Below are 13,553 nucleotides of genomic sequence, written 5' to 3' on the forward strand. Positions count from 1 at the left end.
AAATGCAAATGAGCTGCTGCTCCCGGCACAGGGGGCGGAGCTTCATTAGCTTGCACTCACACAGACATGCACTGAACATTTCAAAAACGTTTAAACTGGGGCCGGTTTCACAAAGCTATTTTAGACCGGTCTATAGGGTTAGGCAAGTCTAAAATTTGCAAGTTAGACTGTTTCACAAAAATAAAGACTGACTTAATTAAGACCAAAAAATTTGACACCTTACCCCCAGGCTAACTTAGATCTAAGACTCTATGTTACCTTGGCAACCAGCAGTAAAAATCAGTTACATCACAAACAGCCAAAAGAAAAGGGAAATGAGCCACAACACAGCGGAAAATGTACCACACAACAAAATAAAGCCGCAACACAGCAGAAATACTCCCGACCACTAGAGGGCTCTCGGGGCGCGATAAAGTTAGTTTTCCTTGCCATTGTTCAATAGAGAGTCAGCTGTCTAAAGATATATATTAACACCACGATTAGTTTTAACATGTAGCATTGTATATCGACATTTATTAATTCAAAATCACCTACGTGCATTATAGCTGCATATTTATACTCTAAAGGCTTTGACGCGCTACCACAGCGCATGATCCCAAAGGGAACGTCTGCCAATTCCTCCAAGTTGTTAAAATGTACAATTTGTATTAATTAAAATTACTTTTAACATTCAAAAACAGACATGTTCAAAATCCAAAGCTTGATTGTATTTGATAGTAGATCGACTGACTTAATACAGGTTATTATTATACACAGGTATTTCCAATACCCTTCATGTATTTACAGTAAACAATTCGGACATTTCTGAAATAATAATAATAAAAAAAAATAATGTCACAAAGCTTGTGGTTTCTAGTGACTGGACTGACTTATTACAGGTGGAATTGTGCCGATACCTTCTTGTAATTCTGCAATTCACCAAATGGTTTTTATTTTCTCCTTTATTCCTCTCTCTTTCTCCTTTATTGCTCTCTCTTTCTCTTTTATTGCTCTCTCTTTCTCCTTTATTGCTCTCTCTTCCTCCTTTATTGCTCTCTCTTCCTCCTTTATTGCTCTCTCTTCCTCCTCAGGATTCACCACCGCCAGAAGTTGATCATAGTCTGCTCTGTATAGATGAGCAACGGCTTCATTCAGCGCTTCTCGGTGTGACTCCTCTACTAAACTCCAGTATATGTTCTCCCATTCTGACCGAGTGACCGGTTTGTGCTTCTGTTTGAACTGCTTCACTTTCTCATACAGTTTCTGCTTCTGAATCTCCTGAATCTGTTTTCCTTATCATATCTTTGACTTGTAGGAAACCAGCAGACGTATTTTCCAGACAGAAGAATCTGTTTCCACAACTCTCTACAAGTTCTTTAAGATCTGGATCACTTTCCTGTAGAAACTGCTCAATGGTTTTCTTTTCTTTCTTTAAATGTTTTGTATGAGAGAAGAGGATCATGGTAGGACTCAAGATTGCACCTGAGTGTTTGGCATGGCGTCTGATGCTCTCATGTTTGCTTATCTGGTTGTTTGATGTGTCTCTAAACTGCTGTACACCTCTAGTCTACGACCGTCAAGCTCTCCCAGACATCCGCATCTCTGTTGTGGACTCATTCACAAACTCTCACACCTTGGATGTGGACTGCCCCTTCTACAAAACGCACGAGTCGCTCTGAACGGTTATCCCGGGCGATATCCGCCGGTGGCCTCTCAACATCTGGCGGAGAAAGCGAAGGAGGAAACGAGGAAACCGCGGAGGATATATATTGTGAATCTGAGGGCTCATCTGCGGACAGCCAATTACTCTAATTCCTCCACGAGTCGTCTCGGTGCGGCTCTGCTGTCTGGCGCTCGCTGGATTCGGCTTACCGCTGGCTCTGTCCTGTTCTTCCCCTGCACCTGAGTCCTGTCGCACGGGCTGATCTCCACAGAGTCGGCCTATACTCCTGGCGACAAGGAGAAACTCATGGAACTGCGCACATTGAGGAGAGCGTCTTCATCTCCTGTCACTATTCCTCCACGCATTAATAAATGCCCGCTCCGTGGTGAATAAGTCCTTTTTATTAAATGACTTCGACTCATCTCATAACCTGGATTTTATGTTCATCACAGAATCCTGGATAAAGGTTGGTGATCTAACAACTTTCTGGGAACTGGTTCCAGTTGACTGTAAATTTTTTAACTCTCCTCGTCCGAGTGGGATAGTAGCAATTTTAAATAACTCTCTCTCTGCACGCTGCCGGTCTGTCCCTGTATCGGCCTTCCCCGGTTTTGAAGCTCAGCTTCTCCAACTGGACTGGAATGGTGTGTCTAGGGGTGATTTACCGCCCTCCACATTCTACTGAGGATATATACAGCAATTTACTGAACTTATCGGCAATATTGCTAATATTTATGACCGCTTACTACTGGTGGGTGATTTTAATATTCATGTTTGCTGCCTGTCTAATCCCTTGTTGCAGGAGTTCCTTAATCTAATATATGCTTTTAATCTATCTCAGTGAATCAAAGACTCATATTCAGGGCCATACGTTGGCCATAAACACAATTTCTGAGCAACATAACTTAGATCAGCCGTTTAAGACATTAAATTCGTAAGCACATAACACAAAAACAATTATCTTTAAAATACAGACTTTTTGATTATTCTAACACATAAAACTAATATCTAACACAAACACACGCACACACACACATTCATATGAGTTGCAGAAAGAAAGAGTGAGGAAAGAATGAGTTTTAAGAGTGAGATGATGAAATCCCAAGTTTCTATATGCACTTATAAGACATGACCTGAACGAACCATCAATCATTAATTTAACCCTTCTATCGTTTCTTAGGCGGGTTATTCAATTTTATATCAAAGCACCAGTTCAGTTAAAAGTCTGGAGCCTTCTTGTTTGTCTTTGCATTCCTTTGGGGATTCCCTAAAGGGGGTTTCCCGGGTTCGTTGATTGGTTGGCGGTCTCCTCTGGATAGATGTCTTGGGAAGCCAATCACATGGTGTGTTGGCGGATGGATGGAAAGTCTTTGAAGTTGGAAGCGGGCTTTGCAGTCGAATCATTGAACCGAAACTTTGCGGCAAAACTTATCTTAGAACCGAGACTCTCAATGGAAAAGAAAAGAAATCTAAGTAAGAGAAAGATAATTGAGACGAGAGTAGTTAGATGGCTTGAATGAAGCTGTTCAACCCATGTACTTCTGATCTTGAATTGGGTTCTTTCGTCTGCTCGTCTACATGGATACTCATCTGTCTGGTTACTCCATCATGGCCACTGCACGACTACTCAAAGTATCTTCTAATGCAGACCTGGGCGTTGTAGCAACATTGACTATTGACATCTGGTCAAATTAATGAATCGTGATCCTCACACACACTTCAACAGGACAGGACACCAACATGGCTCACACCAACATGTAACCGGACACCACACATTCCTCACAACAACATTTGGTCTTCCACACACACACCAAGAGACTTTATTCAACAGAATCATATTTAAGACCTTAACAAATGGACTTGATATTTTTGTGTTGCCATTTATGTGTCACGACCGATGTGGAATTTAGTTTACAATTATAGCACGTATTAATTAAACTTTAAAATGTCTAGACTAATGCATAATAATCAAACGTTGTATTCCTAACCGTAACCTGAATGTGTTTGATATCATTTTAAATCCTGAGACCTAACGGAGTTGAATCTTGACTGCAAGGTACAATAATATGCATTTATTCTCGGAAATACCATACTTCTAAATATGAATGTTAACCCTCAGGGGTCTGAGGTGTTTTCTGGGTCCTGGAGGTGTTCTGACATGCTCTGACATTTGTGCTTATTTCTGTTACTTGTGACATTTTCATGACTAAAGTATTATTACACTGCATTCAGCACAAACTCTGCTACAATAATATGTCAGCAGCATGTATGTAAAAGTTTGTAGTTTTGAGATAATAACATTTATGCGTGGTTTGTGAAAATGACCAAAAAAAAAGTCACTGAAATAATGTCATGAAAGACAAACTAATTATTTCGTCGCAAGGCTTTTGAAAATTGTATCACGTAGCCTAGAATATTTGCTCCAAAACTATGTGAAAATCATCCTGAATACTCATTCAGATAAGACAATATATTGATTTAAAATTTGTATGACATGTTTTGTGTAAGAAAGCTTTATGCGAGGAGGCGTTAACCACCATGAATATTGAGTGTTTCACACCTGAGAGAGACAAAGAGCCTCCCATAATGGCCCTATTAGGAGCTCTCAGGCACTATCATTACATTACCTTGCACAAAGAATGAGGAGATTAAAAAAAAAATGGCTTTTTGATTGTTTGAATTTATTTACAACACAACATCATCCAAAGATACACAACAAATGGCAAAAAGCACATTATTTAACACACTGAACTAAAGACAGAGACTTAACCAGTCACACACCTTTCCTTTCCTGAAACATAGTGCATACCTGTCATTTCCAAGGTGTTTGATTTTTCACTTTACCTCCTCATGCTCATGTTGAAGTCAGCAGGACGGGTAGCTACCTAAAAAATATATATATATATAAAAAAGCTGTGAGCATGCTGATATCAAGAAGAAACCAGGGCTGCATGATTGTGGGAATACATTTTAGATTTCTGGTGAAAATTCCTTTTTAAAATTTACAAAATACACACACACACACACACACACATATATATATATATATATATATATATATATATACATATATATATATTTGTTGTGCCTTGTAGGCATATACCTGCACTGCAAAAAATGATTTTCTTACTTAGTATTTTTGTTTTGTTTCCAGTCCAAATATCTAAAAATTATTAAATCAAGAAGCATTTACTAGAGAAGTAAAATGACATAAGAAATTCTATTTTGTTTTAAGATAAAAATAAAGTAATTTAAGTAATTTTTGCTTAAAACGAGCAAAATTATCTGCCAATGGGGTAAGCAAAAAAATCTGAATTCGAATAGAAAACAAGAAAAAAAATCTTAATTCAAATGGAAACCAAGAATTTTTTGCTTACCCCATTGGCAGATAATTTTGCTCGTTTTAAGCAAAAATTACTTAAATTACTTTATTTTTATCTTAAAACAAAATAGAATTTCTTATGTCATTTTACTTCTCTAGTAAACACTTCTTGGTTTAAGAATTTTTAGATATTTGGACTGGAAACAAAACAAAAATACTAACTAAGAAAGTATTTTTTGCAGCAGGGCTGAATCAAATAATAAGAACAGTATAGCAGGCATAGTTAAAAAGGAACACTTCAGTAACACTACACTAGAGAAAAACATATTGATTATCACATGTTACTTCAAATGTTTACATCGATATGACGTTATGAAATGAGATTGGAGTAAAATCATGGTTTGCTTTTCAAACGCACGTCTCGCGACTGCGTTTTCAAACTCTCACAGCGCGTGCAGGGGACATTCACTGAAGCATCGAGCAACAGTTCAATGGCAATATGAAGTTTATGCAACAATAACACTAACTAATATAATTCAGGATTATTTCTTACCTTAAAATCGTTCTTGTCTTCAAATCGCGATCTTCTTCTTCAGCTGTAAACCCAATAATCTCACAGCATGTCTTCCAAACTCGACGACTGAAGAGGACTGATAAAGTTTGCCGCTTTGTTGTTGAGGTAATGGGGGCGTTCGCGCGACACATGGACGATTTGCATCTCTATATGTTTTGCGCGTGTGGGTGTGGTCACATTAAAACTAATGAGGAAGGGTTAGAGAAACTGAATATCTTGTTGGTTTTATACAAATTACTTAAACAGAGAATATTTGTTTTCGTTTTGAATCAGATAATTTAAAACTACACACTTAAATGATTATAAATATATAGAGCTCACAAATGTGTGACAAGTATTCGCTGAGTTTTTTTAAATGTTTAGAGACATGCTCAAGAAAAAAAAGTTCACGAGACGGAGAGGCAGAAAGCACACCCTGTTTAATTTCTTTATTTTACAAAAGCACAACGTTTTGTTTTGATTGTAAGTGGACACATACAAAAGTAGACATCTCACAGATTCTTTTTTCATTTTTATTAAGTCTGTATGACCACAAATGACGGAGTATTTTAAGTTTATTCAGCTGCTATGTGAAAAAAAACGCGCAAATCACGCCGGCGTGATTGCCGACCCCAGGGGGTTAAATTCGATCTCTCACATGACATAGTCAAAGTGGGCGTGTCTTTACAAACAAAGGAACATTCTCCCGCTCCGGATCAGAGGATCCGATTCGCTCTTGTCCCAGAAGAAGGCGTATCCTTACATTCCTTAAAAGCCAAAACGCTCTTCCTGCTCCCTCTCTTGCTGCTGCCTTCCTCGTCTGCTCGTCATGTGAAGTCTCCGGTCCTGAAACTCCCTCAAGCAGGGGCGTAACTATCGGTAAGCAGGGTAAGCGGTTGCTTACGGGCCCGGACCAATCAGGGGCCCGCCCGCGTGACTGGACGATATTGATTGACAGGCCCAGGCGGGTCCCCCTATCGCATTTTACTACTTATAGTCTGATCGCATTTTAATTTTTTGCTTATTGATTTGAATAAATAATGACAACAACATATTTGACTGATCATTAAATAAATGTTTGAAATGAACAATGATGATTTTGGTAGCCTGGGAAAACCCAGACCACTCTCAGTTGTAACTGAGTAAGGGTCTGGCAAAGCTCCATAGACAATTCATTTCCACAGGGGCGTCACCAACGGACGTCGGATAGATCTAAAACCAATCAGAGCGATGAATGACATGACGTATGCAGAGCGACGGAGAAACATCTCGAGACTCTCAGCAATTCTCTGTTTGTGTTAACGAAAATGACCATTTTAAATCGCTTGAAACAGACGCGATAGCTGATTCGAACGAGTGATGTTGTGATGTTCCACGGCGGCATCCATCTTTGTAATGTGCAAAATCTGTCAGTCACCGTCTCTGCTCTGTCGTCATCGTGTAAAGCCCGCCCCAACGTTTCTGATTGGTGCCGCGATTTCGACGGATTAGAAATGGGTTTCAATGGGCTCTTTGCCAGACCCATTTGCAGAGCAAATCTAAATTTGCCGGAAGTGGTCTGGGTTTTCCCAGGCTATGATTTTGGTGTAATTTGTTTCGAATTGGGACTGGGGAATCCCCGGGTGAACATGCGCATTGCGTGCAAAACAGTAAAAACCGGTGAACTTGAGACAGATATGGAGTCGTCAAATTTTTTGTCAGAGCGTTCTTTTTCTAAACTGAAACTGATAAAAAGCTATCTCAGGAGCTCAATGGGACAGAGTCGTCTCTCTGGACTTGCCATACTGTCAATTGAGAATGCCCGTGCGCGCTGGATCTGGATCTGGATCTTAAAGGAGAACTTTAAGAATTTTAACATTGAGCTCAATTTTTAGTAAATTTGGAGTGCTGTCAATACAGAGAACAACGACAAAAATCGGTGTTGCCTACACCGTGTTATCCTCTTTTTAAAATTTGCGACTTGAATGGGGTCTAATTTTAAACCTGCTTTTATTTCTCGTGTCATACAAGTGCCCAGCCATGTTGAGTGATTCCTTCAGAGTGAACACAAGTGAATCTGACTGCAGGAGATGAGAAAGATATGAATAAAAATGATGTTATTTCAGCCAGCGCAAATACCTGTATTTAGTTCCTGTTTTCGGTTGAAGTCCAAAGTAGTCAATTGTCGAGTTCACGCGCGTGATCATAGGTAACTAAACCTATGACCTGACAGCTTCGCACCTATGCTTCGCACAGAGGAAAGCCCGGAAAATGCAGCTATAATGTAAGTGAGCATATTTTTTTATGTATTTGGACTTAGGCCTATGTGTATATAGCAGTGACAGTAACAGTAACAATGTGTTATGGTGCGCCGTCACCATTTTTTTATTTTTTTTTTTGTTTTGTGCGTGTAGCGTCATCACGTGTTGTAGTAGGGGGGCCCGCCTTGATAATCCTGCTTAAGGGCCCGGTGTTGACTCGTTACGCCACTGGACGCACGGATTTTGTGTGCAGTGGTGCGAGTTACTCCAGAGTGTGTGCGTGGAGGTATTAGCTGTTCTTGAGCCCTCAGCCAAAGCTCTTGAATGTAGTGTTATTGTATGTCATTTTGAGCGTTTGTTAAATGATCATGTTCCCTTTACTGATCACATAAACGACCAGTTGGTGTGGCATGTCCTGCCTGGCACGCCCAGTTCATTTTAAATGAGATTTTATTGTTAATAAATAATTATTTTGTATGATATTCACATCTCTGTTCTTCATTAGTGTAAACAACTTGCGTGTCTTATAAAGCATAATTATTCTCTGTGTGATATCAGAGTGGCGTAGTCGGTTATTAAAAAGCTCTATTTCATTTTAGTATTTGGGCCTTTAGTGTCCACTAGCACTGATCCTGTGTCTATTTCTCCACACAGCGCGATCGAGTTTATCTGGACACTTGCCAAACTCGTTATGAAATCAATGACGCACGTTACACTGCACATGAAGCTCTTACTGTATTTACATCATCGTGTTTGCATTGGTGAAAGCAGAGAGAGTGCAGAAACTGCGTTGCAATGATAAGATCTTCATTCTCGCGATCAACAACAGACTGTCATCTGCGCAATGCTCATCACGGCAACATGTTATGTGATGGGAATACATCTAAATACTTTAAAAACTTCTGACGATTTGTAAATCTCGATATCTGTAATGGTAAAAACATATAATAGCTGTAGTAAAAGTATTTGAGAGAGTTTCACATGTAATAAGTAGCTATTTCATATGCGAGCATGTCAGCCAATCACAGCAGTGGCCGGTTACACTGAGTCTCACACAGACACACCCCTTCAAACAGAGCGTTCAAATCAGAGGCTAAAACTGGGCTAGGAAAAATGCCTTTTGTTTCTAAATTTTTTTGTTACTAAAATTTTTTATCTAAAAAACATACTAACATTATAAGGGCAACCCAGGAAACATTATAAAATAATATAATAACCCCATGTCATGGGACCTTTAAAAATGACTTTTAATATTCAAAAACAGATATGTTCAAAATCCAAAGCTTGATCGTATTGGTAAGACTGACTTACTACTGGTGACTTTTATTCAATACCTCCCTTCATGTATTTACAGAAAACAATTATTTAGTTTTTTTTTTCTTTTATCATGTTTCAAAGGCTGTAGTTCCGAGTAACCATTGCGTAGCGGCTTTATTTCCTGTTGTGGTAAAGATTTCCAGCAGCTTCTTAACAAGTGAGTCAGAAGTTTTTAAATGCAGGCCTCTGATTGGTTGAGACGTTAACACAAACTTGATGGCCTGGATGTGAAGATGTTAACTAATATTTCAGAATTTAACTAAGATCACATGTGTAGCATGCTTGGTATCTATGAACTCCAATTTGCGTTCCCTATTTGTTAATTACATTGAGCTAACTCTGTGACGCTTTAGTATTAAAATAATCTTGAAGGTTCTTCTCTTAAACTCACTGTTAAACCTTGCAGTAAAACACGGCCAAATTCTGACATTAACATATCATTTTCCATTAAAACAGGAAAAAGTTGAGCAGTTCAGTCGTAGAAAGAAGAGGAACTGTTTTCTGAATGTGTGAGAGTTCACACCCGTCCGCCTAAACTGGTCACAGTTGTGTGTGCGTTAAACACACTAACTGACTTCTCAACGCCAGCGGTGACATGCTTCTGAAAATACTAGAGCTCAAAGCCACAACACAAAGAGACTGTCACGCAGGGGTAGAAACACACACGAAGATGATGAAGATGATGAAGAAGAAGCCAATAGGTAATATTTAATAAATCCAACAGGTAATCTGAACAGGAAAGAGCAACATACAACACACCCACTAAAGACGACACCAGACACGAGTCCAAACAAACCTGACTGTGACACACACACGACACCATTACTGTGGACAGCAGGTTCGGTCCGACTACGGCATGATTGATATCATTGTTCATTACAAAAGGAAAAAATAAAAGATATTATCATTTTTATTTATTTTTTCATTATATTTTTACAAGGAAGAAATATCTTGAGTATCTTCAGAGCATGGTGCCGATGACACACACTGACTTTCATAATGACACACCAATGTATTCATAAAATATAGCCAACACTGACTCATTGGAAAAACTTTCCTGTGGCAACATTATAGCAAAACGCAATATACGTCCCAATATGTACATATTACTGCAGTTTCTAAAATAAATGAAGACTAGAGGCAGTAAAACAGCACTTTTAATGGTTTTCACACACATTTATGATAACTTATTAAGCTTGCTCAGTAGCTCAGCTGGAAGATCTTGGGTTCGAATCCCGTACAAGACGAGTCATGATATAAGAGCTCAAAGTTCATAAATAATCTTAAATACCATGGCTACGATTACGTTTTCATGTCGCATTTGCCAGCAGCCATATCACCCTGTAGCTCAAGACTGGTGTCCCACTGAAGCTGAGCAGGGCTGAGCCTGGTTAGTACCTGGATGGGAGACTCCTGAGAAAACCAGGTTGCTGCTGGTAGAGGTGTTAGTGAGGCCAGCAGGGGGCGCTCACCCTGTGGTCTGTGTGGGTCCTAACGCCCCAGTGTAGTGACGGGGACACTATACAGTCAAAGAGCGCCAAAAGAGTAGGGGTGTAACCCCGGTGTCCTGGCCAACATATGCCCAGTGGCCTCTGTCCATCATGGCCTCCTCATCATCCCCATACACTGATTGGCTTCATCACTGTCTCCTCTCCACAAGTAAGCTGGTGTGTGTTGGGCGTTCTGGCGCAATATGGCTGCCGTCGCATCATCCAAGTGATGCTGTACATTGGTGGTGGTTGAGGAGATTCCCCCTTCTATGTAAAGCGCTTTGAGGTCTCAGATAAAGCGCTATATAAATGTAACGTATTATTAATTATTTGCTTTTGTAAACACTATCGTGTAGGTGTACGTTATTTTAAAACGTGATGGAGCATTAATCTTTTAGCGCCACTCACCGGACATTTCAACTCAGAGCTGTGATGATACGTACAAACTTCGACGTAATAAAACGTTGCCATATTTACGTTCATCTATTCTGGTAAAAAGACTGAACACGCTTTTAGTGCCACTCACTCATTTCACTTTGAAACTGTTATGAAACGTGCACAACACAGCGCATGTTGTCACTGATCCGTTTTTCAAATGAGCCAGTGTTGCAACAGCATTTTACCGCCAATTAAATTCAGAATAGACTTTAAAGCATCTCTATATCTCTTTAAACAGCTCAGTGTGTGTCACAGCACAAAACCAGCTGACCGAGAATTATCCCCGTCAGAGCGACTCGTGCCACTGCCAAATCCACCGGCCAAAGGAAAATCAACTGGCATTTGGTGTGTGTAGTGTTAATATAGGAGTCTGGATCTGATATATGCAGTGGCGTAACTTTGTTTTAAAAAGTGGGTGAGGTGAGGTGGGGTTAGGGTTAGGGTTAATGCTAAATTAGATAGATGTACAATAACATTACGATGTCCAGCAATAGATTTATACAGTACATGGGGTTTAATCAAAGGGTAATCCAGCATCCGGAAAGCGTTTCTTCCATGTGGGCATTGGCTATCAAGCCTTCTCCTGCTGTTAGCTTTCCATTGACTCCCATTCATTTTGGCGTCACTTTGACAGTGAATAACTTTATATCTGAGGCGTTTAGAGACTACATTTGTCCATTATTTATTTCTAAAGAAACACGACAATGTATAAAAGGCTCTATTACCTTGTATCTTACATTATGACCTCGTAGAAGCCGTTTTAGTAAAAATAGGCTAACGATTGCGTCATAACCACTCGACTCTCTGTCACACAGTCGAGAAATTACCGTATAGACCGGCGGAGAAGCTCACGGGCAATCGGGGGGACGTGGAGGCATAAAGTCTGATAAAGTAAGGGGAGAAGCCCACAGAGAGTGATAAAGTTGCTCCCGCTGCTGCTCATGGACAGCTAATGCTCACGCTCTCCGTCTCTGCGAGATTCAGAAGGGAATGATTCAGATTTCTCTCGACACAGCGACTAGAAGACTGACAGCTGTCAGACACACGTCACATCTACGTCGTCAAGCTCAGGAAGAGCTCAAGCAGTACGCGTCACAGAGTCTGGTTGGTGTTCCCTGGGTAGCCAATAGAGGTCCTCTTCCCCCACAGGTGTCAGTCACTATTGGACTACAATCCCCATCACCCTTGTCGGACTCATCATTCATCATCACACTCAGCTGTTCCCACTCACCTTGTTAGTGTCTGTCTATTTATACCCTGTCTGTTTTATCACTCGTTCTGGAATCCTTGTTTCTTGTCACCCGCTTCCCAGAGTCTGTCTTGGTTTGTCTTAGTGTTTGTTTCTTGTTTTGGACTGATTTTCATGATTATGACCCTTTGCTGGCTTGGATTTACGATTACGGATTACCCAATAAACTGCACTTGGATTTCAGCTTCTCGTGTGCGTGTCGTGACAGTTCATCTGGCGATCAGGAACTGATGCTTCTAATGGGCTTCACTTTTCTCTGTTGAAACCTATGGGGTCGCTGTGTCCATTTCTTTTACGGTCTATGGGTTTAATTTGTCGTTTAATGAGATGTAAAAGCCTATATGTTGTCAGTGCGAGAGTTTTCGTGTGACGAGTGCTTTGATCACTTGATTTAAAAACAAATTTCAGCGCTAGATCTCTTATTTAACAAACGAACGAAATGAATGCTCTGCTAGTTAACTGGAGATGTTTGATTTATTTGTATTGGTAAATTCGTGCCACAAGATGTTTAAAAAAGTGGTGGGACAATATTGGCCCTGGCAAAAAGTGGTGGGGACATGTCCCATCCGTCCCACCTGCAAATTACGCCTATGGATATACAGTACGTCTCAGGACTGGAGAGAGTAAAGCAGAATATTATAATCCATGTGTAGAAACTTAATATCTTCTAAAAACTGAGTTCAGTTTATTGAGTTAAAAACTGTTTTAGAATAAATGTTCTACAAGTGACTCATGGATATTGGAAAACATTTCTGTAGCAAACTAATTTTATTACTAATAATGGAATTATTTTATGTCTAGATTGTAACGGCATGCTGGAAACTGCTAAAATAAAGAAGTGAGACTAACAGTGAGGCTCTCGTGTGCAAAAGTAGCCAATAAACTGTTCAGAGCAGATGTGTGTGGAGACAGTGCGGTTCACAGTATATGCACTTCTCACACGTTTCACACACACACACACACACACACACACACACACACACACACACACACACACACACACACACACACACACACACACACACACACACACACACTTAAAGCAACACTTCACTGAGACATCGTGTCTCTATACAGCAACTCTAGCAGGATTTCAACACTCAGTGGATCAGAGGAAGTTACTAACTAGAGGAGGAGCTGATGACGTATAACTATATATAATGAAGAGGAGGAGCTGTAACTATATATAATGAAGAGGAGGAGCTGTAACTATATATAATGCAGAGGAAGACTGACAGAAACAGAAAATGTCTGATAAGTGTGATCTGTGTCTGCTGGGACTGATCATTCTCTCTTCACTTC

The 13,553-nt window shown here is 40.0% G+C and overlaps 1 protein-coding gene across 1 annotated transcript in view; it reads left to right on the forward strand.

Moving 5' to 3' along the window:
- Window positions 1–13,498: 13,498 nt before the first annotated feature.
- Window positions 13,499–13,553, forward strand: part of LOC307009724 (uncharacterized protein) — a gene marked incomplete at its 5' end in the record, with an annotated part of 42,211 nt that continues 42,156 nt past the window's right edge. Inside the window, one exon of the mRNA XM_079633749.1 lies at window positions 13,499–13,553. This exon is cut by the window's right edge and continues 6 nt beyond it. Within this exon, the coding sequence (XP_079489875.1) occupies window positions 13,499–13,553 (55 nt within the window).

The sequence above is a fragment of the Phoxinus phoxinus genome, assembly GCF_949152265.1.
Source record: "Phoxinus phoxinus genome assembly, chromosome: 1".
NCBI lineage: Eukaryota > Metazoa > Chordata > Actinopteri > Cypriniformes > Leuciscidae > Phoxinus > Phoxinus phoxinus.